This window comes from Myxine glutinosa, chromosome 4, assembly GCF_964187855.1.
Source record: "Myxine glutinosa chromosome 4, kmMyxGlut1.1, whole genome shotgun sequence".
NCBI lineage: Eukaryota > Metazoa > Chordata > Myxini > Myxiniformes > Myxinidae > Myxine > Myxine glutinosa.
Genome location: NC_136264.1, coordinates 99,598,601 through 99,622,747, shown reverse-complemented (window position 1 = coordinate 99,622,747; position 24,147 = coordinate 99,598,601). Strand labels below are relative to the sequence as shown.

General features: G+C 45.5%; 1 protein-coding gene across 15 annotated transcripts in view; it reads right to left on the bottom strand.

Moving 5' to 3' along the window:
* LOC137425935 (uncharacterized) overlaps positions 1 to 24,147 on the bottom strand; it is a 215,846-nt gene that overhangs the window by 167,886 nt on the left and 23,813 nt on the right. For 6 of the 15 annotated variants that reach the window (XM_078776211.1, XM_078776210.1, XM_078776209.1 and 3 more), the window contains one exon: positions 10,422 to 10,645. In XM_078776211.1, coding sequence (XP_078632337.1) covers positions 10,422 to 10,640 — 219 coding nt within the window. In that variant the 5' untranslated portion in view covers positions 10,641 to 10,645. Of the gene's footprint in view, positions 1 to 10,421; positions 10,646 to 12,559; positions 12,785 to 24,147 lie in introns of all 15 variants that reach the window. The other 9 variants (XM_078776203.1, XM_078776202.1, XM_078776207.1 and 6 more) reach the window with 3 other exon arrangements.

Here is a 24,147-nt window from a genome sequence, read left to right as displayed (position 1 = left end):
GCGCTGCAATACATGTCCCCTACCGGCAGTCTGTCGTCAGGAAAACTGTTGGGGAAATTACCAGGGGTTATTTACCCAAAGGTTCTGAATCGTTCCCAATCGCTAATTACCTCAGGACGGGCTCACCTGTGATTTGCACTCGGGACTTCGATTTATACACCTCGCAGACAGGTCAGCAGAAGCACGAGAAAATAAGTCGTTGATAAAGAACTGTTCGAGTCGCTAAATATCAGTAATTTATTATATTTTCCAGTTCACGATCAATGATCGATGTGTATATATATGTTGCTCGGATTGGCTCCGCCCCTCCGGAAAGCGCGCGCTGTGTCGCGCTTTTGCCGTTCGCAGACGAGGCTGAGGGCGCACGGTGCGGCTTGAGGAGAACTCTAGAATAAACAAGAGATATCCATTTTTAAAAATATTTCCGTTTAATTAACGATATCTGCCAAACCACGTGCCCTATCGCAAATTCCAAAAGGACATTTTAGTAGAATGACATGCTGAACAGATCTGTGAAGTTTCCCCTCGATTGGATCAAAAATGAGGGAGCGGCTCGGTTTTAAAGGTTCATGCTTAAAAACGTCATAGTTTTGAAACCATGTGATGCATGACATCATGCTCGGCGACTTTTTTGTTCGTCGTGGGTATGCGATTATGCCTGCAAAGCTTGGCCTCGATCTGTTCAGCCGTTGCAGAGAAAAAGGGGTTTTCGTGTTTTCACGAAAAACAATATGGCGGCCGAACCACGTGACCTGTGACGTCATAATTACCATTAAAATATTCTACAGACCGAGTCCCTCCTATGGTGAAAATTTGATCTCAATCGGTCCTAATATTGCAGAGAAAATCTTTTTTAAAGGAAATTAAAACTTAAAATGGCACTCAGTTAAGGATCATCAGAAGTATCAGAAAGTTCAAAGTGCCATAACTTTGTCAAAAATGATCGAAACGTCGTGAATTTCGAACTTGACCTGCAACTTATCATAAGGAAACCACGTACGAAGTTTAAAATCATTAGCATTAAGCATTTAGAAAAAAAGTCCGGAAAACTGTTCTTTGCATGATGGACGGACAGACTGACAGACTGACGGACTGACAGACGGACAGATGGAGGGACGGCATGCAAACCTATAGTCCCCTCCGGTGTACACCGGTAGGGGACTAATTATCATAGGGCTGGGGTAGGCGTGGCTATGACTGTCAATCAACTTTATGGGGGCGGAGCCGCTAGACACATTTGCCTCAGTGTCGGCGTTATGCGTGAAAATGTTATGTGGCATCAAATAAAATCAGAAATATCATGTCTCGGGAAATGCCTTGTTTTTCAGTTTTACATTTATGAAAATAAAACAAGCGTTACGCCTAGGTCCCCCGTCGGGGAAGTGATGCGAGTTGACAAAGTGGAACACGCAGAAAACATGCTATGATATGATATTTCGCTCACAAGGGTCAGACATACATGGAGGCGGCCATCTTGGATTTTGACGTGGCGACCCAATTTTCAATAGCGTTCTTCCTTATGCCTAGATACACCCACACACCAGAAGGTACTTCGCTTATTTTTCAAGATATTTCGCTCACAAGGTTCAGACATACGTATATATGGTGGCGGCCGTCCTGGATTTTGACGTGGCGACCCACTTTACAATAGCGGTCTTCCTTATGCCGAGATACACCCACACACCAAATTAGAAGTTGGTACTTCGCTTATCTTTCAAGATATTCTTCTCACAAGGCATGGCGGTGGCCATCTTGGATTTTGACGTGGCGACCCAATTTTAAACAGCGTTCTTCCGTGTGCCTAGATACACCCACACACCAGATTAGAAGTTGGTACTTCGCTTATTTTTCGAGATATTTCGCTCACAAGGTTCAGACATATATATGGTGGTGGCCATCTTGGATTTTGACGTGGCGACCCAATTTTCAATAGCGTTCTTCCTTATGGCGAGATACACCCACACACCAAATTAGAAGTTGGTACTTCGCTTATTTTCAAGATATTCATCTCACAAGGCATGGCGGTGGCCATCTTGGATTTTGACATGGCGACCCAATTTTCAATAACGTTCTTCCTTATGCCTAGATACACCCACACACCAGATTAGAAGTTGGTACTTCGCTTATTTTTCAAGATATTTCGCTCACAAGGTTCAGACATATATATGGTGGCGGCCATCTTGGATTTTAACGTGGCGACCCAATTTTCAATAGCGTTCTTCCTTATGGCGAGATACACCCACACACCAAATTAGAAGTTGGTATTTCGCTTATTTTTCAAGATATTCATCTCACAAGGCATGGCGGTGGCCATCTTGGATTTTGACATGGCGACCCAATTTTCAATAGCCTTCTTCCTTATGCCTAGATACACCCACACACCAGATTAGAAGTTCGTACTTCGCTTATTTTTCAAGATATTTCGCTCACAAAATTCAGACATATATATGGTGGCGGCCATCTTGGATTTTGACGTGGCGACCCAATTTTCAATAGCGTTCTTCCTTATGCCTAGATACACCCACACACCAGAAGGTACTTCGCTTATTTTTCAAGATATTTCGCTCACAAGGTTCAGACATATATATGGTGGCGGCCGTCCTGGATTTTGACGTGGCGACCCACTTTACAATAGCGGTCTTCCTTATGCCGAGATACACCCACACACCAAATTAGAAGTTGGTACTTCGCTTATCTTTCAAGATATTCTTCTCACAAGATTCAGACATACATGGCGGTGGCCATCTTGGATTTTGACGTGGCGACCCAATTTTAAACAGTGTTCTTCCGTGTGCCTAGATACACCCACACACCAGATTAGAAGTTGGTACTTCGCTTATTTTTCGAGATATTTCGCTCACGAGATTCAGACATATATATGGTGGCGGCCATCTTGGATTTTGACGTGGCGACCCAATTTTCAATAGTGTTCTTCCTTATGGCGAGATACACCCACACACCAAATTAAAAGTTGGTACTTCGCTTATTTTTCAAGATATTCATCTCACAAGGTTCGGACATACATCGCGGTGGCCATCTTGGATTTTGACGTGGCGACCCAATAGATACACCCACACACCAGATTAGACGTTGGCACTTCGCTTATTGTTCGAGATATTTCGCTCACAAGTTTCAGACATATATATGGTGGCGGCCAACTTGGATTTTGACGTGGCGACCCAATTTTCAATAGCTTTCTTCCTTATGCCTAGATACACCCACACACCAGATTAGAAGTTGGTACTTCGCTTATTTTTCAAGTTATGCAGGTTACAAGATTCAGACATACATGGCATCAGACATGCATGGTGGCGGCCATCTTAGATTTTGACGTAGCGACCCAATTTTAAACAGCGTTCTTGTTTGTGCCGATATACACCCACACACCAGATTAGAAGTTGGTACTTCGCTTATTTTTCAAGATATTTCACTCACAAGGTTCAGACATATATATGGTGGTGGCCATCTTGGATTTTGACGTGGCGACCCAATTATCAATAGCGTTCTTCCTTATGCCGAGATACAACCACACACCAAATTAGAAGTTGGTACTTTGCTTATTTTTCAAGATATTCATCTCACAAGTTTCAGACATACATGGCGGTGGCCATCTTGGGTTTTGACGTGGCGACCCGATTTTAAATAGTGTTCTTCCTTGTGCCTAGATACACCCACACACCAGATTAGAAGTTGGTACTTCGCTTATTTTTCAAGATATGCAGGTTACAAGGTTCAGACATACATGGCATCAGACATACATGGCGGCGGCCATCTTGGATTTTGACGTGGGTTGCACCCACACACCAAATTTGAATGTGGTCCTTCGCTTACACATGCACGCATGCACGCACACACACCCGCACGCACGCACACACGCACGCACGGACGGACGGACACACGGACAGAGGGGAAAGCCATAGTCCCCCTTTCGCTCAGCTGAGCGACGGGGGACAATAATAGCGAGGTAGTACTATACACTGCACACGGGACACGTGATCACGAACCCTCCAGTCGCGCGTCAAGGTGAAAGCAAACCACGTGATCAATAAACCTTCTCGAGTCACGGTTTCTCGGTGCCAGATTTGTTGCGTCGGCGCATCACTGATGGCGTCGTATAAACAGCCTTAACAAGGAAGACACAGGAATTTAATCTACTATAAATGGAGGTGTGTGTGTGTGTGTGTGTGTGTGTGTGTGTGTGTGTGTGTGTGTCTTAATTAATTACGTACTTTTCAAATGTGCCTTTTGACCCTTTAGACTGCTGAGACCCTTTAGACCTTGGAAGACCCTTTAACACCTGACCCAAAGACCCCCAAGGACCCAAAAGATCCAGATAAACCAGTAGTCCCCAAGGACCCAAATCACCCAAAAGTCCCCGATGACCAAAATCACCCAAAAGTCCCCAAGGACCCAAAAGTCCTTGATGATAGAAAAGACCCACATAACCCCAAAAGTCCCCGAGGACCCAAAATACCATTGAGGACCCAAAAGTCCTTGATGACCCAAAAGACCCAGATCACCCAAAAGTCCCCAAAGACCCAAAAGTCCCCAAAGATCCAAAAGTCCCCAATTAAAACTTGGTCCAATGGACCAACGGGCCTCCTAGTTTAATAAATATTTGACCTGACATTAAGTGCTTCTTTCATCTTTCTTTTGGCATACTGCATCGCCTGGAGTGGTCAATTAATTGATATTTACATATAAAGATCCTAGTTCCCTTATATCTATGCCCTATTAGTATTACATATGGCTACTGGGGTTGGGGATTTGGGAGAGGGAGGTGGAAGCAGGGGGTGGAGGGGGAACAATTGTTATTTTTAAAAAATTAAAAATTATGCCAGACACCCTCAGTACAGCACTGGTGAGCACATCAATAAAGTTTGTACTACAACATTTGTAAATCAGTAGAACATCATCTACTCAAATATTATAATAATTATTCAGACGGTGTGTATTTCTGAGCTGGGCCTCTCTCAATGGCAATGACTGGAGTTTTACTTGGTGCAGAATCCTTTGTTATAATTTGTTTCTCCAGTTCATTTATACAGTTAAATATTTACAGATACTCTCTGAGAGTGTGTTCTCTCGTACTCAACCGACGCCATCGTAGTTTGGCAAGGCCACGCCCATCCCCACGCTCACTGATCAACCCTGAACCTTGCTTTGTGCATGCACAGACAAGAAAGCGTGTCACGTGTACAGTGTGTTTGACTAACGTCTTTCTGATGATTTATAGTGATGTATTTTTGTCTGGTGAGAATCTACTCAAGTATTACCAAGGTCTTCTGTTTTCCCAGAACCAGGATTTGGATACGACAGATAAATACTTATATCTTGTCTTGATAAAGTTCTTCATTGAAGTTAATTTTACAAAACTATTATCAGAGAGAGCGTTGGCACTGTTGACTCTTCATACTAACGTCGGGATGACGTGGATAAAAAAAAAATGTCGGCCCCACCCACTGCTACAAAACAAAGGTTGGAGTATCTTTTCGTCCTCTCATAGTCGTTTATCGAGGACATTTGCATTTCGAGTGTATTAAAAAAAAATAAAAAAATAAAAAAAATAAGCACTTTTAGAGGCCATTTTTCCCCGCAAGCGGGGGTTGGCCTTTTTCGGGAACTGTGGTTGTTGTTGTTTTTCGGTCCCCTTTTTGAAGCAATGTTTTACGGCCGGATGCCCTTCCTGACGCCACCCCTTTTTGCCGCCTTTAACGACAAGCAGGGAATTACCAGTGAACTGGTACTCAATTAGCCGACCTCGGAAGGATGACAGGCTGAGTCAACCTGTCAACCATGTCAACATGTTTCCAAGTCAACAACTGAGCATTTTGAGTGTATAATAAATTTTATTGACACTTCAAGTGAACAAAACAGTAAAACCCACGAGAGTGTCTTTCACGTGTCCGGCCGTGCATAAATTCCTCGAGAGGCTCTGTCCCCCCCCCTCTGTCCCTGCCCTAATGGTTGGAGGGAAACCACACCAGTTATTTTGGGCATTTCAAAGTACAGGTCATTGTGTGGCCTGAGACTGGATGAAGACATTACTCTTTGAGAAACAAGCAATAAGACAGAGCTGCAAGATACAGTCAGGGTTACGTTAGCGGTTCGACAATATTGGAACATGTGCAGTGTTTAACATTGCTGACTAAGATATCTTGGCACTTTTGCTCCAAGATTGGGTATCCTCTGAGTACCATATACCATTGTGTTATTCCACATTGTAAAAAATGACAGAAACAAGTTCATTCAAAAAATTATGCTAAATTAAAAAGGCAATGTGGGAATGACAAACTACAGTCTAAAAATTATCCTAAACAAGATAGGGTTGATGTTGGTTCAGGGAGTAGCTAACAGTATTGCCATCATATAACAATCCCAACATCACTGCCTCATTTACACTTAATCAGTTATTGCTTCAAGCTTCCACAAACATTTCACTGGTGACCACAGTACTTGATTACTCTTGTAGTGTAGCCATATAATGAGACGTTACAAATTAGCAGCCCGAGTACAATGTTATAATATCAGTGCATGATCATCAACTTCTTACAAACTGCATGAACATTTCTAATTTCAGCATTCTATAATTATCTCCATTTGTGATTGGTTACTCTAAGCAGATAAAAAAGAAAAGTAGGAAAGAAAACTGAAGCTGCAGGAAGTCCCTGAAATTATATAGGAGCTTCTAATACTTTTCGCTCGGCCTAGCTCTCGACAATAGTCTGGAGGCAGTGATGTAGGGATTGTTATGTGATGGCAAGACACACACACACACACACACACACACACACACACACACACACACACACACACACACACACACACACACACACACACACACACAACCAGCTTCCTCTTGGTTTGTTTTGTCACATCTCTATTTCCAAATCTTTATCAATCCTGACATTGATTGTTGCTTTCCCCAATAATAACTGTGTATGAAGTTCTCCTCCACATTCTCCAGTCACTTCAATCTTAGAACCCAGGAATATGAAACTTTCCACCATTTCCACTTGATCGTCTCTCAATCTAAACACGTCAATGTTCTCAGTTGACAAGATTTTAGTATTTTTAGGTTTAAATAAAGACCAGCTTTTACACTTTACTTCACTTTCTGCAGCAGTTTCATCAAATCTTTTTTACTTTCCACCAAAAGGATTGTTATCATCAGCATCGCTTAGATTTTTATACATCTTCCTCCATTCGTGATTCCAGCCTCCATGTCATCCAGGTTTGATTTCCTCGTGATGTACTCACCATACAGATTGAATAAGTAATGGGAGAGACGATGCATCCCTGTCTGACCTCTTATCCAATTCCAAACCATTCTGTCTCTCCACACTCTGTTCTTACTGTCTTTATGTCATCCAGGTTTGATTTCCTCGTGATGTACTCACCATACAGATTGAACAAGTTATGGGAGAGAGAATGCATCCCTGTCTAACCTCTTATCTAATTCCAAACCATTCTGTCTCTCCATACTCTATTCTTACTCTTTCTTCTTGTTTAATGAGCAGGCTTCTTATCAAACATATCAGGTGCTCTGACATCTCCATTTCTCTCAGCATAATCCACATCAATTCATGATCAACACAATGAAAAGCTATGCTAATAATCTATAAAACAGCAATACAGCTTCCGTTGATATTCCCTTACTTTTTCCATGATACACTTTAGATTCATGATTTGATCTCCAGTAACTCTCCCTCTTCTGAAACCTGATTGCTGTACAGACATTTCTCGCTTTATGAAATCCATTCCGTGTTGAATATTAACTTGAATAATATGTTTGCAGGCAAGTGAAATAAAGGCAATGGTTCAGTTATTTAAACATTCCTTGCATCACATTTTTGGCAATGGAATGTAGACTGTCTGCACGATCACATTTTTGGGCCATAAAGTCATGTTCCAGATCTGCGTACAGATAGCTGTTGAAATTGTGATTTCCTCCTCCACAACTACCTCAAAGGTTTATATTGGAATTTCATCGGCACCTGGTGCTTTTCCATTTGCCAGCTCTTTCAGGGCTGTACGTACATCACATTCTATCACAAATGGTTCTTGCTCTTGCAAGATTTAAACATCATATTCTCTCTCTTCGAAGGTTGCCGTCATGTTGCTATCTGGCTGGTATAGAGTTTTGGTATAGACCTTCCATATTTCTTTCACCTGTGTTTCTTCTGTCACGTCTTTTCCTGGTCTACTCTTAAGGACACCAATCCTAGGCCTAAGCTTTCCTGTGATCTCTCTGATATTTCTTTAAAGTTCTCTTGTTTTTCCTACTTTGTTGCCACTTTCTATCTCCATACATGCCTTTGAAATGTTTGTCTTTATCTTTCCTTGATTGTCATTGGAAGTCAGCATTTAGGTGGCTTCATGTCCTCTCTTGATGGGCCTTTGATTTTCAACTCTCTTCTTTTGTTTGTAATATTTATTGCTTCTTCCAACAGCCATTTCGCCTTCTTCTTTCTTATTGCTTTTAGGATGTTGTTTTTGGCCTCTTATTTTACAATGTTGTCAACCACTTGCCACCATTCTTCATCTGGCATTCTGTCAACCAGGTCCAGCTCTGAAAAACTTTTTTTTTAACCTTTATTGCACATTCAGTAAAAGTTTACAAATGCAAAAACTGCACTTACAAGTCGGTAGAGCTGACTTGATGAATAATAACAAACTGCATCGATGTATTTGCTATTGTTTACAGATGCTTTCAAGGTCATATCTGGTTGGCATTTTTTTTTCGCATTTCTCAATTTGATACATAGTTTTGCCACAAGGAGTTCATGATCTGTCACGCAGTCTGCCCCTGGCAGAGTATTGACAGATTACACAACACTTCTTCTGTTGATTGGAATGTAGTCAATCGGATTTCTATGTTGCCCATCAGGTGACATCCATCTGTGCATTCTACACTTGGGTTGTTTGAACCATATGTTTGCAATTACGAGATCATTGTCCGCACAGAACTCCAGCATTCCCTCCCCCTGGCTCATTTCAGATACCAAGTCCGTGTTTTCCTGCAATACCTGATGCTCCTGCCTCTCCAATTTTTCCATTCCAGTCTCCCATGATAAGTAAAATATCTCCTTTAGACATCTATTCTACCAATTCCTGCAACTTTCCATAAAACTCCTCCACATTTTCTTCATCTGCTGCAAAAGTTGGAGCATATATCTGAATGATGTTGGTGTTCACTGAATGTCATTTCAACCTCACTGATATTAACCTATCATTGACAGGGCTATATCTGACAACTGACCTTGTTGTCTTCTTATTGTAAATAAGCTTCCACTCCATTTCTTTTGGTTTCATGACCAGAAAAGAACACTTTGTAATCGTCAGATTGAAACTGCCCCAAACCAGTCCACCTAAGTTCAGTTATCCACAAAATTTGAGGTCTTGTCCTCTGTGTCTCTCTCATCATAACATCTTACTTTCCCGGTGTCATTGACCTTACATTCCGTGTCCCAAATTTGTGAAAGTTTGAGAACCTTAGAGTTCGACTTTCAGTTCTGATGACCTCAGTGACTGACTTTCCTTGTGGGAATCTGATCCAGTCCCATCGTAACGGTCAGTCTTACTCATCAAAAACACTTTGCTCTTCCCCTGTTGCCATTTTGGTACTTTAAAAGTTGGGGGCCCATCATCCGGTACAATAGCTTTATTTTTCAGATTTCTGATAAAAATTGTTTTCTTGGAATGCACAGAGGTGGGTTGCCATTGCTTTCTTCCATACAGTGACATAAGACGTGTGATCATCGCCAATGCTCTCCATCAGAGATTCCTCAGCCTAGCATCAAGGCCATGCAGCCATTAATGGCAATATGCGCCAGCTGCTTGCATGGCTATCCACCACCTGGTCCAATGGATTCATGCAAGGCTAAAATGATGGTTGTACACCTTAACCAAGGGTAGCAGATGGGTTAACAAATGCAATGGCAACCTATTTTTAAAAGGATTGCTACCTTTACCCCATTAAACCCTTCCCCTTTGGCTTCAAAACTTAACCACAAGGTAGCGGTTGATTTGGATTCAGATTTTCCTTCTCCTCGATGAGCTGCCTACCAAGGCTAATGAGCTCCATCTGCCCGAAGCAACTGATTTAAAATGCCAGTGATTCACCTTTCATGTCTACACCCGCTGGTGAAAACAACCCCGCCACGAGAAGGCTGGTGTGAGGATAGATTAATCAGAGCCTATTTGAGACGCTGAGCCATTGGAGTATTTTACACACCTTGAGAGTTTATCCTCAATGTCACTGCACAGCATAACAACCCATGGGGGTCATGTTGATGACAGCAAACCACAAAAAATATCATGTTATTTTAACATACATTATAACAATTATTAACCACCAATTAAGCTTCTGTTCAAAATTATTCATTCAACATTCAATTAGTTCAACAGAACAAACTCACCGGAACCAGAGGCGGCTTCAAGGGGTGCACCACAGCCTTTGGAATCGGGCCAGAGTTAGGCTGAATATCTAATGGTCTTGTAGATTTAGTGTCAGAGTCCACATTGGGCTTGGTCCGTGAAGGGTTTCCATTTTGAACCTGGAATGGTTGGAAATGTTCAACCAGGTCATTAACTCTTCCTGACTTGACAACAATGCAGGTTTTCTTTTTGGCTGCCATTCTACCTATAATGAAAACATTACATTTCACAATTATGACACAGTAACATGGCACAAGAGCTACAGTAATAGAGGTTGATTCTTATGCAGGAATGACATACAACTTTTTTTTTTTTTTTGGATACAGGATCGAGGCTCGTGAAAGAGCTAACATTTATCACATAAAAAATCAAAACAGACACACAAAGTATATAATAAGGGGAGCTATATAATAAGGGGAGTGGTAGACAAGATTGGGAGAGAAGGGGAAGCACACAAACAAAACATTTGAGAGCAGGGACATCGGGAGATCTGTGCAAGGGACAGAGCTTGGGGGGAGGAGGCGTGGGAAGGGGGTGGGGGTGTGAGAAGTATAAAACACAAGGATACTACAAGGACTTCCAGGAAAAAAGTTGGTATTTCAAAAAACTGGATCTGGAGTGAAATTAGCAGGGGTAGAAAAGATCAAGGTTTTGGATGGGGGAAGATAAGAGATGGTGGTGAACAGCTGTTTTAAAGACCTGGAGGGTGGAGTGGGATTGAAGGGAGTGGGGGAGTTTGTTCCAGAGGCGGGAGAAAAGAGGAATGAAAGAGTGAAGGTGAGCAGAGAGTCTTGATTTTGGCAATTTAACCATAAGAGGGTTGCAGGCAGATCTTGTGCGACCTGTTAGGAAGATTTTGGGGACAGAGCCCAGAGAGAGCTGGGGGGGCAAGGCCAGAGAGGAGTCGGTAGAAGACAGAAAGACCACCAACCTGCTTGTGGTGAGTAAGTGAGAGGCCCTCCGAGTTAGCTTCATCGCGGGAGATTCCAATGATTGTGAAAACTTTGGTTTCAACAGCGTGAAGCCGAGCTAGGTGTTGAAGTTCCTTGCGTATTATTCGGCAAGAAAAAAAAATAAAAAAAATAATCGCACCCGTGCCCGAAGGAAGTGGCTCAGTTTGGCATTTTTAATACGAAATAGGCAAAGCTGAAAAATGAACGAAACCCATTAGAATTACCCTTTAGATCCATTCAGAATTACCCTTTATAACCCCTTAGAATTAAACACGGTGCGTTTAAAAGTTATTCTTCTTCATTTTTGACGGACAGACGGACATAGCCAAATATTGAAGCGGCTTCACCGCTTAAAAATTATTCAAGATTCAATACTTTATTACCACATCAACTTGACAGTTGTTAGGAATTTGGGGTAGTGTGCTCTTAAAGACAAAAAAAAACATACATTAATGGGGCATGGTAAACATCCAAACATTCAGTGGTCATAGTATACATTATAAGGTGCGTGTAAGAGCATTTAAAATGGCCTGTAGCTAAAGTGCCAAGTGCATTATAAGCTCATGAGTAGTTATAGGTGTGAGACTGTGCATTCAGAATGCAGATGGCAGTAGCATAGGTGACATTTAAAATGGCCTGTAGCTAAAGTGCCAAGTGCATTATAAGCTCATGAGTAGTTATAGGTGTGGGACTGTGCATTCAGAATGCAGATGGCAGTAGCATAGGTGACGTTCCTGAACCTAGAGGTTCTGACCTTGAGGGCTCTGAGTCTTTTCCCTGAGGGTAGAAGTTCGAACAGGGGGTTGGCTGGATGAGAAGCGGTCCTAAGGATATTCAGGCCAACCCTCTGCATTCGGGACTCATGGATATAGGAGAGAGAGGGTAGGTCAGTTCCAATGATTTTGGAGGCTGTACGCATGACTTTGTCCAGCTCCTTTTTTTTGCTGGGCCGTGATACTGCTGAACCAAACAGTTATTGAGAAGGTAAGTGTGGATTCAATAACAGCGCGATAAAACTGGAGCATGCCCTCCCTTGACACCCTGAACTTCCTGAGTTGCCTCAGAAAGAATAGTCTCTGGTGGGCCCTTTTTATGATAGAGATGGTGTTACCCTCCCACTTCAGAGAGGAGGAGATGGTGGTGCCGAGAAACTTAAAGTTGCACACCTGCTCCACCACCTGGCCGTTGATGACCAGAGGCAAAAGCTCCATCCCATCCCTCCTGAAGTCCACAACCATCTCTTTGGTTTTTGTGATGGACAGCTGTAGATTGTTGTTGTGACACCAGTTGACCATGAGGGAGATTTTGGCGTGGTAGGATGATTCATCACCAGAGGAGATGAGGCCCACAACTGTCGTGTCATCTGTGAACTTGAACATGCTGTCAGAGTCCTGATGGGAGATGCAATCATTTGTATACATATAGTACAGGAAAGGAAAGGAGACAGCACACATCCTTAAGGTGCTCCTGTGCTAATACTTAGGGGTTTAGAGTATCTGTTATTGATTTTAACCACCTGAGTTATATTCTGTAAGAAGTCAAGGACTCAAAGGGCCAGAGATGGATTAACATCTACGTTGAGGAGGCAGTCAAACGATCTAGAAGGCACACCCACCACCCAATTATCTCCACCTGTCTGCGCATGTGTGATCGGAATAAATTCAGAGCCAACATACTATTAAACGGCAGGTTTGGTTTTTTATATTCCAATATTCCAATTCATGTTTCGATTCGTGGTCAAAATATAACATTCAATTTAAACAACTTGTTCATCGATCATAAACTGACATTTGTAGACAGACAGACGGACAGATATGAACCAATTGTTTAATCCCGCGTTTCGCTTTGCGTGCGCGGGGTGATTACATCAACCCACAATACAAATCTAAAACAAATTTTACTGTTGCCACCTATGACAAAAAAGTCAAAATATGTGATGGTAATCCATAAAAGGATTGTGGTGTTATTCCTGTCTCGTCATTCCTTCATTGCTTTTTGGAGATCCTATCCTTACATGGTTTTCTTTTTTGTTTTTCTAATGTTTTTTTCCTGACTTATAATAATACATTTGTAGGCCTACATGGTTAGCCTGGGTATGGCATGAACCACCTTCAGAGGCCATTTTTCCCCGCAGGGCAGGGGTTGGCCTTTTTCGGGCACCGTGGTCCCCTTTTTGAAGCAATGTTTTATGGCCGGATGCCCTTCCTGCCACCAACCCTGTTAGTCGCCTCTTGCGACACACAGGGAATTACCAGTGAACTGGTACTCAATTTCCGGACCTCGGAAGGATGACAGGCTGAGTCAATCCCCCTGGTGTTAATTCAGCGATCGACCGGGATTCGAACCCAGGATCCTATGATCCCAAGCCGGCACCCTAACCGCTAAGACAACACCAGTCTGCAGCCTGAGTACGGTATGTAAAAAAAAAAAAAAAAATCTTTCATGGATCATTCAAATGTGATTTTTAAAAATCTGACAAGTAACTCCCCTTTCAGTTCGGAGTCTTTGAAAATCAACAACTCTTGGATGTTGATAGCTTGCACCATCAGAAACCATTCATTAGTGCATGCTATAAGTGATTGAAGTGTAGCGTGAGCAATGAATATAGGGTGCACGTATGATATCGTAACTTGTATGTAAGTATAGTGTGCATGCTATGAGCGATAGTGAATGAGAGCATGTGTTTGGTAATCTTGCACACAAACCAAACCGAAAGTTTCATCTTCTTCTTCTTTTACCCCTCAAATAAGTTCTGCGTCCCTGCCCTTCTACCACTCAGACATTCTTGCATAGCATTCTCCCTATTACTGATTGTGCTGCTCTCATTGCTTACAAGTTATACTAAAATACACAAGTTCTAGAGGGCCATAAGACCGGGTTCTTCACTACTTTTTGGTAATTCTGTCACTGGCAATACAAAGCACTTCAAAAAGGGGGAAGCCGCAAACATCTCAGCACATCATCGATTAGCAGGTCAGCTCGCCATGTAATCGAAGGTGTCACAACACTGTGCTGACTCATGTCATCATAAAGGGTGATGCTGCGGAAATTGTGCTAATTACAATCACGTGATACAATTGCCATGCAGTGAAGACAAACACCTATAACTGCTCAACATCATAATGCAAGCATACATAGTATAACACTCATGTAACATACAAATTGAACCCGCAATAGGGTTCTTGCTCAAAACGCAACTTTCAAAATGACGTATGAATGCTCACGAAGTCTTCTGTACATTTGCTGTGTATGTATTTTAAATGACTCGGTTCTGCTCGCAAGGCACTTATAACCTGCCATTGCTAGCGTGAAATATGGAAGTGAAAGTCTTTTTAACATAATTTCAGCATTTACAGTGCATGGGACAAACTTCCAGAAGGACAACCCTCACTGCAACACTCCACCGATCTGGGCTTTATGGCAGAGTGGCCAGACGGAAGCCAAACAGTTCAATCTTGGTTTCATCAGACCACAGAATCTTGTTTCTCACAGTCTGAGAGTTCTTTAGGTGCTTTTTTGCAAACTCCAAGCGGGCTTTCATGTGTCTTTCACTGAGGAGAGGCTTCCGTTTGGCCACTCTGCCATAAAGCCCAGATCGGTGGAGTGTTGCAGTGATGGTTGTCCTTCTGGAAGTTTCTCCCATCTCCACACAGGATCTCTGGAGCTCAGCCAGAGTGACCATCGGGTTCTTGGTGGAGGAGAGGGGGGGGGGGAGAAGAGGGGGGAGGGGAGAAGAGGGGGAGGGGGGGGAGGGGAGGAGAGGGGGGAGGGGGAGGTGGGAGGGGGAGGGGAGGGGGAGAGGAGGAGAGGGGGGAGGGGGAGGTGGGAGGGGGAAGGGGAGGGGGAGGGGGAGGGGGAGGGGAGAGGGAGGGGAGGGGGAGGGAAGAGGGAGGGGGAAGGGGAAGGGGGAAGGGGAAGGGGGAGAGGGGAAAGGGAGGTGGGAGCGGGGAGGGGAGGGGGAGGGGGGAATGGAAGAGGGTAGGGTGGAGGGGGAAGGGAGGGGAAAGGAGGGGGAAGGGGAGGGCCAAGTCATGGCCTCTGGCCCTCGCCACACGTTGTTGATTAGCGTTCAGACGTGCCTCTGTCTCATCTTCTGTCTCACGCTGTCTGGCCCTCGCCAGACGTTGTTGATTGGCGTTTAGACATGCCGATGTCTCATCTTCTGTCTCTCGCTGTCTGTCCCTCGCCAGACGTTGTTGATTGGCGTTTAGACGTGCCTCTGTCTCATCTTCTGTCTCTCGCTGTCTGGCCCTCGCCAGATGTTGTTGATTGGCACTTAGATGTGCCGTTCTCTCATCTTCTGTCTCTTGCTGTCTGAATCTAGAGACACGTTCTTGATTGGCTTGTCGATGGTGAAAAGTATCTTCATCGGTTTCATGGAGTCTCCGATCAGCGATTTTCCTTGCTCGTGAGGTTGAACGCGACAAATTTTCTTTTTGCCTTTATCACAGTCAGTCTTCCAGTCACTCACTCGTAGACAAATTCCATTTTTTTCACTTTTACGTTTACACGTGGTAATGAAGATTGCAACTTCTGCAATCAAACAAACGACGCAAACGCAAGATTGCAACTCTGCATCGTGTCGTGGGCGTGGCCAACGTGGCCTCATGCTCCCAGGTAATTGGCTAACTCGAGCTCGAGCGAGCCATAATGCGCTACGTTATGGCAAAAAATATGGATCTAAAGATGAAAGAAAAAAAAACCTATGTGGTGTGAATGGCAATGTTCCTCGCTGAAATGTGAAATAACGCAATCGCTTTTCGCTCTGAATTACGTGCGAACGCGTAACTGTGAGATTATGGCGGCAAGGATGGAACATCACGTGATCGCTCTGAGCGAATCAGCGTGCTGCTCTGCCACCGGCTCAGATTCCGTGTATAATATTCCTCGCTGAAATGCACTGAGGTAAAAATATGGATCTCATCAAATATGTTTAGGTAGGCCATGTTCTTCCCAGGCTCAATGGCCATGTCTATGCCAAATATCAAGCACGTGAGCCTCTCCGTTTAGGAGTCTATCGGTATCACACACACACACACACACACACACACACACACACACACACACACACACACACACACACACACACACACACACACACACACACACACACACACACACACACACACACACACACAAACTGCGTTTTATATTGTAACGGATTTGGGAAACCCTGCACTTGGTGTAATTGTTGTAAATATCACCCTCTGTAAATAATAGTAATTCCTTGTAAATACCTCCATTAATTGTAAAGATCAAAGGTCGTCCTTTTAGTTAGTCCATCGCACACACGTAGAGAACCATAGAACCTCTCTATAGTTATTTCTTTCTTATGTGTATTAGTTAAGGCTCTGTTTTACACTAGTTGACATTGCATTGCATCAAATTAAATAAGGTAGAATCCCCTTTCAATTGCCAACTGCATTTGCCTCCATTATGCACGTGGTCAAGCCTCGGAGAAGAAGGGCGAGGAGCTACATTACGGGCGTGGCCCGCACCTCGTCATCAAGGGTGGAGCCCCGAACGACCAACCACAAATCAGTGGGTATGGCTTGGTAGGGCGTGTCATATAACCCGCGGCACGACGCCCCCACCAAAGATGAGTGAGGAGGACGCACCGAGCAGTTCGGTTGAGGAGGAGCTGAGTTGAGTTGGGTTGACCTCAGTTGAGTTGAGTTATCAGAAGATTGAAGGTTTGAAGGGAGGAGACGCTGTTTGCAACCAGCCCCGGCGCCCGCGCAGCTTTGACGCGCAGTTCGACCCGCTGCTACGCGGGAACCAGATTGCGGTGGCATCGGTGGCCGTCGACTTCCAGCCCGACGTCCCGTGCGGAATCAAGCTCCAGCCAGCGTCCAGCTGAACCTTCGTCTCCTTCCAGCCATTCGTCCCTGCCCTCATTCATCCATTTGTGTACGTGAGTTTGTCTTGTTTGTTCTGTCTGGGGAATAAGTAAGACTGTATAGATAAGCTAGAATTGCACTGTGTCTTCTTCCTCTTCTGTAATTATTTTCGTATCTTTCCTTCTCCCTTGGTTTCTTTGATTTGTAAATAATTAGTAATAAATTCCTGTTCTTCCTACCTTTACCTTCTTTCCTTCACATCCGTTCATTTTAGAGGTTTCCACATTGAACACCTGTGGCACGATTTGGCCAACACTCAGGATCGGGTTTCGTCTTTGCTAATGGCTCGAGCCGCGGGCTGCTAAAAACTGCTCGGCAAATAACATCTTGTCCGTGGTTTCGAACGGAGCTGTCCACCGGCTTCGTGGAGAGGTTGGCGGAGGTGTACGGGATTCCCTTGACCAATCACCTCGGCCAATCTCACCCCACGAAGAAGCGGTATAGTTTCAGGATCGGAGACGGCCAGTGCAAATAGAAGGGGGATTAACCCCCCCCCACCCCCCGCTAAGGGGAGCGCCGTACTCCGTTTCCGTAACAATTGGTGTCTGGTAGTGAGATTCGGACCCAAAGTGCGCTTAACGCACTCGAAATTACGAATGGCCAAAATTTTATTTTATATCCTAAATTTTAAAATCGTGCCATAGATAATCAAGGTGACCGGATGCCGGTGGGGGAGTTAGAAGAAGGGTTAGAATCGACCCAGGACCCCAGGGAGGAAATGGAGGAGGAGAGCAATGAGGATGTGGTTGCGGGGGTTTCAGACGCACAAAATGGCGGCCTCGTGCACGAGGGTTCAGGCGCTCAAAATGGCGGCGGCTCGCACATGGTTGCGGCAGCCGCGCTCGCAGCACCGGTGGATTTGAACCTTTTCATGCTGCAAATGGAGGCCCTTATGGCCAAGATGGGGGAGCAAATGGAAAATAAAATGGATGCTTGGAGCGATAAATTGAGTGAGAAACTGGGAGGCCAAATTGGAGCAATGAGGGACGAAGCGAGGGCTCAGGAAAAGCAATTGGGAAACCAAATTAAAGAAATTAGTGAGGGGCTGGTAAGGGACAAAGCCCGGTATGAAGCAAGGCGTAGTACTGAAAAAATGGAGAGGGACAGAGACCGCAGGTTGGGTGAGCAGGTCCCAGGGGTATGCGACGAGGTAAAGCGGGTCGAGAAGCGCTGGTTGAGCGAGGCGGAGCAAAGCGTGGTTAAAATGACGGGTATGGACATCGCGACCCGGGGTTTGGAAAAGCCGGCGACCGCTGAGGTAGAGGGAATTTTAATAAAGCCAGCGGTCGTCGAGGTGAATAAAGAAAAACAAGTAGTGGGAATTGATATTGTAGAGACCGGGGGCTCAGAAGAGCAACAGTTGGAGGAAGAGATGGATATTGTACAAAGTCTGAATTCACATCCTGATGCCGTACTTGCTAATCCTTATAAAGATTTGCAGGTGCGCGTGGAGAAGAGGATCCCAAAGGTGAGTTGCGCTGTATATGGTGCTAAGAGGTTTTTCGGCAAAGTGTTTGGCGCAAAGAGAATTGTCGCGCGATTGGGGTCGATATGGCACCCGGGCGTTTGTGGGAGGTCCGAGGGGCGTGGTGTCTGAAAGAATGGCACGAGTGTGAGGAAAAAGTGTGCGTCGGCGAGTGAGTGTGTTATAAAGTGTGGGAGTAAAACCGAGTGCGAGTGGTAATGCACGTCGGAGTGTACGGAGTGTGACACAGAGAGTGAGAGTGATACGGAGTGTACGTGCGAGGGCGAGAGTGACCCGGAGAGTGAGTTGGTGGAGGAGCGGGTGCGAGGATGTACGCTTGGGATGAGTGTGCGAGGCACACCTGAGTTGGTTGTGGCGCGGGTGCGGGAGAGCCCATTGAAGCGCGTGAGTGGGTGGATGCGAGAGTGCACGCCCATGGTGAGTGTTACGGAGGACGTAACGGAGGAGAGGTGTGGAACGAAGTGTGCGAATGACGAGTGTGCGCAAGAGGTGTGGTGTGTAACAGGGAGTGCGGTGGTGGAATGGACTGAGTGTGTGGAATGTACGGGCGGCGTTGGAATGCCGGGCTTGGTGAGTGTAAAAAGGGTCGCGTATGCGTGTGAGCATGCGAGTAAGACATCGACGTGGACCGGAGCAGCGTTTCGGGTGACGGATAGCCAACGCGAGCACTCGGGGCGCGGTGCGCTTTGTTGGATGCGAGGCTCGGCGCGGATCGGTGCTGCATCGCTGCTCTTCGAAGCGTCGTGCACGATTCGGGCCTGGCCCCGCCCCGCACGGTCGAGTCCGGGCTTTGCCGGGCAAGGCAACCGGTCCGGTTCAAGGGCAGGGAGGAGGGATCGGAACGGTGCCCCCTTGTGGTTGCGGCATTCCGGCCGGGCGGGATCGAGCCATCGGGCCGAAGACCGCAAGGATCCGCGCCGAGATGGTGCGTGGAATCTCGGGCCGAGCATGCCGCCTCCCTTGAACCGAATGCCAGACGGACTCAACCTGCAGGCAACCAAACCACCCGAATTCATTGCTCGGCTTTGCGAAGCCGAGTTTTAATGAGGTAACGACGCACCGAGGCTCAGATATAGTGGACTGTGATGGTAATAGTGTTTTGGATCCGAAATTGAAAATAGTGAATAGGATTGGCAGTAATGATTGGCAAATTGATGATTGGTAAAATGATTGGCAGTGATTGGCAAATTTTGATTTTCAGGAAATTTGATGGCAAAATTAATAGTGGGAGATGCCCGAGGTGGAGGGATGGCAAATCCACCATCCCTCAAAAACGGGGCACATGAGCACTAGTTATGGGGTTTGGCAGTGTAAGCTCGCCGAGGGAGGGTTTGGATAATTGTATAGGGATCTAGAAAAATGACCATAGGTGACATAAGGAGTAAGTCGCGACATTGTACAGGTAGTCGGGGACGTAGGTAGATTAGCTGGTTGTTAATGACGTGGTATGTGCTTAGTTTAAAGGGAAGACGGGGAGCACAAAGTTAGAAGGGCACCAGGTAGATCAGATGATGCCGTGTGTGTGAGAATCTTGATATTGAGCAAATGAGGAATTGCTAAGCAATGCTCGGGAGAGATGTGTGTTTGAGCTTGGGAGAATTTGGTGCCTGAGGCAATGGTTTGGAGAGTTAGAAGTGTATTGTGAAAAGTGTGAGGTGATTGTGAGTTGTATTGAGCGTGGAAGTGTATGGAGCAGCGTATGAGGAATAATTGTGATTGTGCATTGTATTGTATGGAATGAAGAAGCCTGGGAGGAAGGAGGGTGCAGGAAGCACCAGGTGTGTGAGCACAGGTGTGCAAGTGAGTGAACAGGTGTATGGAGAATGGGTTTTCGGAATAAATGGTATGGAATACATGGAGTATGGAATGGATGGTGTGGAGTGAGTATGGTGGAAACTGTGGAGTGGAGTGGTTGGTGCGAAGGGAGTGTATGGGGAGGATGGACCCCATCACGAATACCCGGGGAGGGTAGTTTAAGAGTTAGGTCGAGGGTATAGGTAAATTGTGGTTGGATATTGGCATCTGTGGTGCAGGTAGTGGCAAGGAAGTGCTTAGATGGGTGCACGAGTCTGTGGAAATGGCTGGGCGTGTGGGCTTAATTGGTACGTATGGTTATTCGGGAACTCCGCCACTGGTAGTTTGTCGGTCAGGTGAGGCTGCAGGTCGACTCTGGGAGCCAGTCAGAGTAGTGTTCAGCAGGGCGCGAGGATCCAGGAGAAGGTCCCGGGTATCCCAATGCCAGAGAGGGCATCAGAGGGGTGACAGAGCCAGGAGGGGCCTTCCCCGATTTAGGGTAGTGGTAAGGAGCATGGTAAGCTCGGGTGGCGACTTCAGTGGCGGATTGTGCAGGTAGGTAGACCTGCTGGTAGAGCCACACGACCCAGCTCCGAAATTGTGCGAAGGCACAGTAGTGAAAACTTGGGGGAGTGAGACCCCAAATTGATGAAGCACCACAGTTTGGTCAATGGGAATTGGTTCTTAAAACCGCATAGAGTGTACGATGGCCAATGGATTGGCAGGGAAAGACCCCGGGTAGTGTAAAGTGTATTAAAGTCATTTGGAGGATAGTTAGGATTAAGAATCCCCTCGCACCATCTACATCCACTCACCTGAGGTGACGAAACTCCACACCGTGCCATCTGTTTTTATTTTTTTTGTGCAAGTGTTTGGATTGTGAGACGCATCATGACGTGGGTGTGACATTGTGCTTGATGTTCGTTCCATCTCTTCCTCCTTATGAGGAATTGATGAGGAATTTGGATGATGGAATTTGGATGATTTGGAATTTGGATGAATTTGGGAATAGAAATGGACACGTTTGTGCTTTTTATTTATTATTATTACAAATAGGCCGCAAGCAAAGAACAACACGAAGAAAGATAACATCAAGAATGACAACGGCCAGCAGAGGGAGCCGAAGAGCAAGAACCCAGTCAACAGGTTGTTTTTTTTTGGTATGGACATGTGTGAAATGAGCACTGGATGGTGCTTTATGGTGCTTTGGTGCTCTTTATTGGTGCTGGCGCGTCGATGCAGTGCAGGCGGTCTCCTCCCCTCCCACAGGATTTTCTTTTTGTTTCCCCAAAGGAAATCGCAGGTCCTGGGTTGCAGTGTAAATACAATTAGCGTCACTTGTAAATAATGCTCCCCACCGTACATGGATAGTTTGAAAACCATTCCGTAATTCAGTTAATTGTGGGCGTGAATCTGTTCGGTAGGGTGCAATGCAACAGCGGGACATACTTATCTGCGTTTTAAAATTGTCGCACTCAGGGTCAGATTAATTGTAGAGGGAATTACACCTACGTGCCACATTAAGTTAAAGTTTTATAGGCCCGGGACGTGCCTGGAGGATGAGGGTGCAGTGTAACGGATTTGGGAAACCCTGCACTTGGTGTAATTGTTGTCAATATCACCCTCTGTAAATAATAGTAATTCCTTGTAAATACCTCCATTAATTGTAAAGATCAAAGGTCGTCCTTTTAGTTAGTCCATCGCACACACGTAGAGAACCATAGAACCTCTCTATAGTTATTTCTTTGTTATGTGTATTAGTTAAGGCTCTGTTTTCCACCAGTTGACATTGCATTGCACCAAATTAAATAAGGTAGAATCCCCTTTCAATTGCCAACTGCATTTGCCTCCATTATGCACATGGTCAAGCCTCGGAGAAGAAGGGGGAGGAGCTACATTATGGGCGTGGCCCGCACCTCATCATCAAGGGTGGAGCCCCGAACGACCAACCACAAATCAGTGGGTATGGCTTGGTAGGGCGTGTCATATAACCCGCGGCGCGACGCCCCCACCAAAGATGAGTGAGGAGTACGCACCGAGCAGTTCGGTTGAGGAGGAGCTGAGTTGAGTTGGGGTTGACCTCAGTTGAGTTGAGTTATCAGAAGATTGAAGGTTTGAAGGGAGGAGATGCTGTTTGCAACCAGCCCCGGCTCGCGCGCAGCTTTGACGCGCAGTTCGACCCGCTGCTATGTGGGAACCAGATTGCGGTGGCATCGGTGGCCTTTGACTTCCAGCCCAACGTCCCGTGCAGAATCAAGCTCCAGCCAGCGTCCAGCTGAACCTTCGTCTCCTTCCAGCCATTCGTCCCTGCCCTCATTCATCCATTTGTGTATGTGAGTTTGTCTTGTTTGTTCTGTCTGGGGAATAAGTAAGACTGTATAGATAAGCTAGAATTGCACTGTCTTCATCCTCTTCTGTAACTATTTTCGTATCTTTCCTTCTCCCTTGGTTTCTTTGATTTGTAAATAATTAGTAATAAATTCCTGTTCTTCCTACCTTTGCCTTCTTTCCTTCACATCCGTTTGTTTTAGAGGTTTCCACATTGAACACCTGTGGCACGATTTGGCCAACGCTCAGGATCGGGTTTAGTCTTTGCTAATGGCTCGAGCCACGGGCTGCTAAAAACCGCTCGGCAAATAACATCTTGCCCGTGGTCTCGAGCGAAGTTGCCCACCTGCCTTGTGGAGGGATTGCCAGAGGTGTACGGGAATCCCTTGACCAATTGCCTCGGGCAATCCCACCCCACAGGGGAGCGGGGCAGCTTCAGGATCGGAGACGGCCAGTGCAAATAGAAGGGGGATTAACCCCCCTCCCCCCCCCCCCCCCCCCGCCAAAGGGAGCGCCGTACTCCGTATCCATAACAATATATATAGATGGCCCTCACAGCCCATAAAGCTCCCACTCCGGGCTTACCTCATCCTCTTTTCCTCCCAAACATGATTAATAGTCGATATCAAATTTTTAACTTCCCCTATGCATTCACAAGCCCCAGCTATGACCTTCCCATGGGTGTTAAGAAGCAACCAAACTAGATACGGTATCTCCCTCTGCGAAGTCTGCCTGAATGTTGGGAATGACGGCATCGGCTTTCCAAAAGCAGACGTCCATTAAATAAACCACCTAGCCTGCCATGCTCACACAAGGTAATCCTGCAAGGTTCAAAGTCCACGAATTGGCAACGATGGTCGAAGGTTAGGGTAGGACACACCTGTCTACATACCTTTGAGCCTTACACCGGTCCACATCCTCAGGGGTTTGCAATACAGGGGTTTTGCTGCAAGCTATCAGTTTTTTGGGCGAGTTCAGAAAGTTCAAAAACCAATCTGTTGTGCAGAAGCACACCCCTTTCTCACAAGCGCATTTCTAAGTATTTTTGACTTATTTTAAAAGCTTTGTGAGTCATTTTAGGTAACAATCCCGATCTCGCACACTCAATATACTTTATCTTGCTACAAACACTGCAGTTGTGTGGAGTTTCTGCGCCTGCACACTGACCATTCTGGGGCCGACTACATCATTTTGAAAGTGACACATTGCTCTTATTACTACCTTGTCGCATACTCACTGTTGTAAG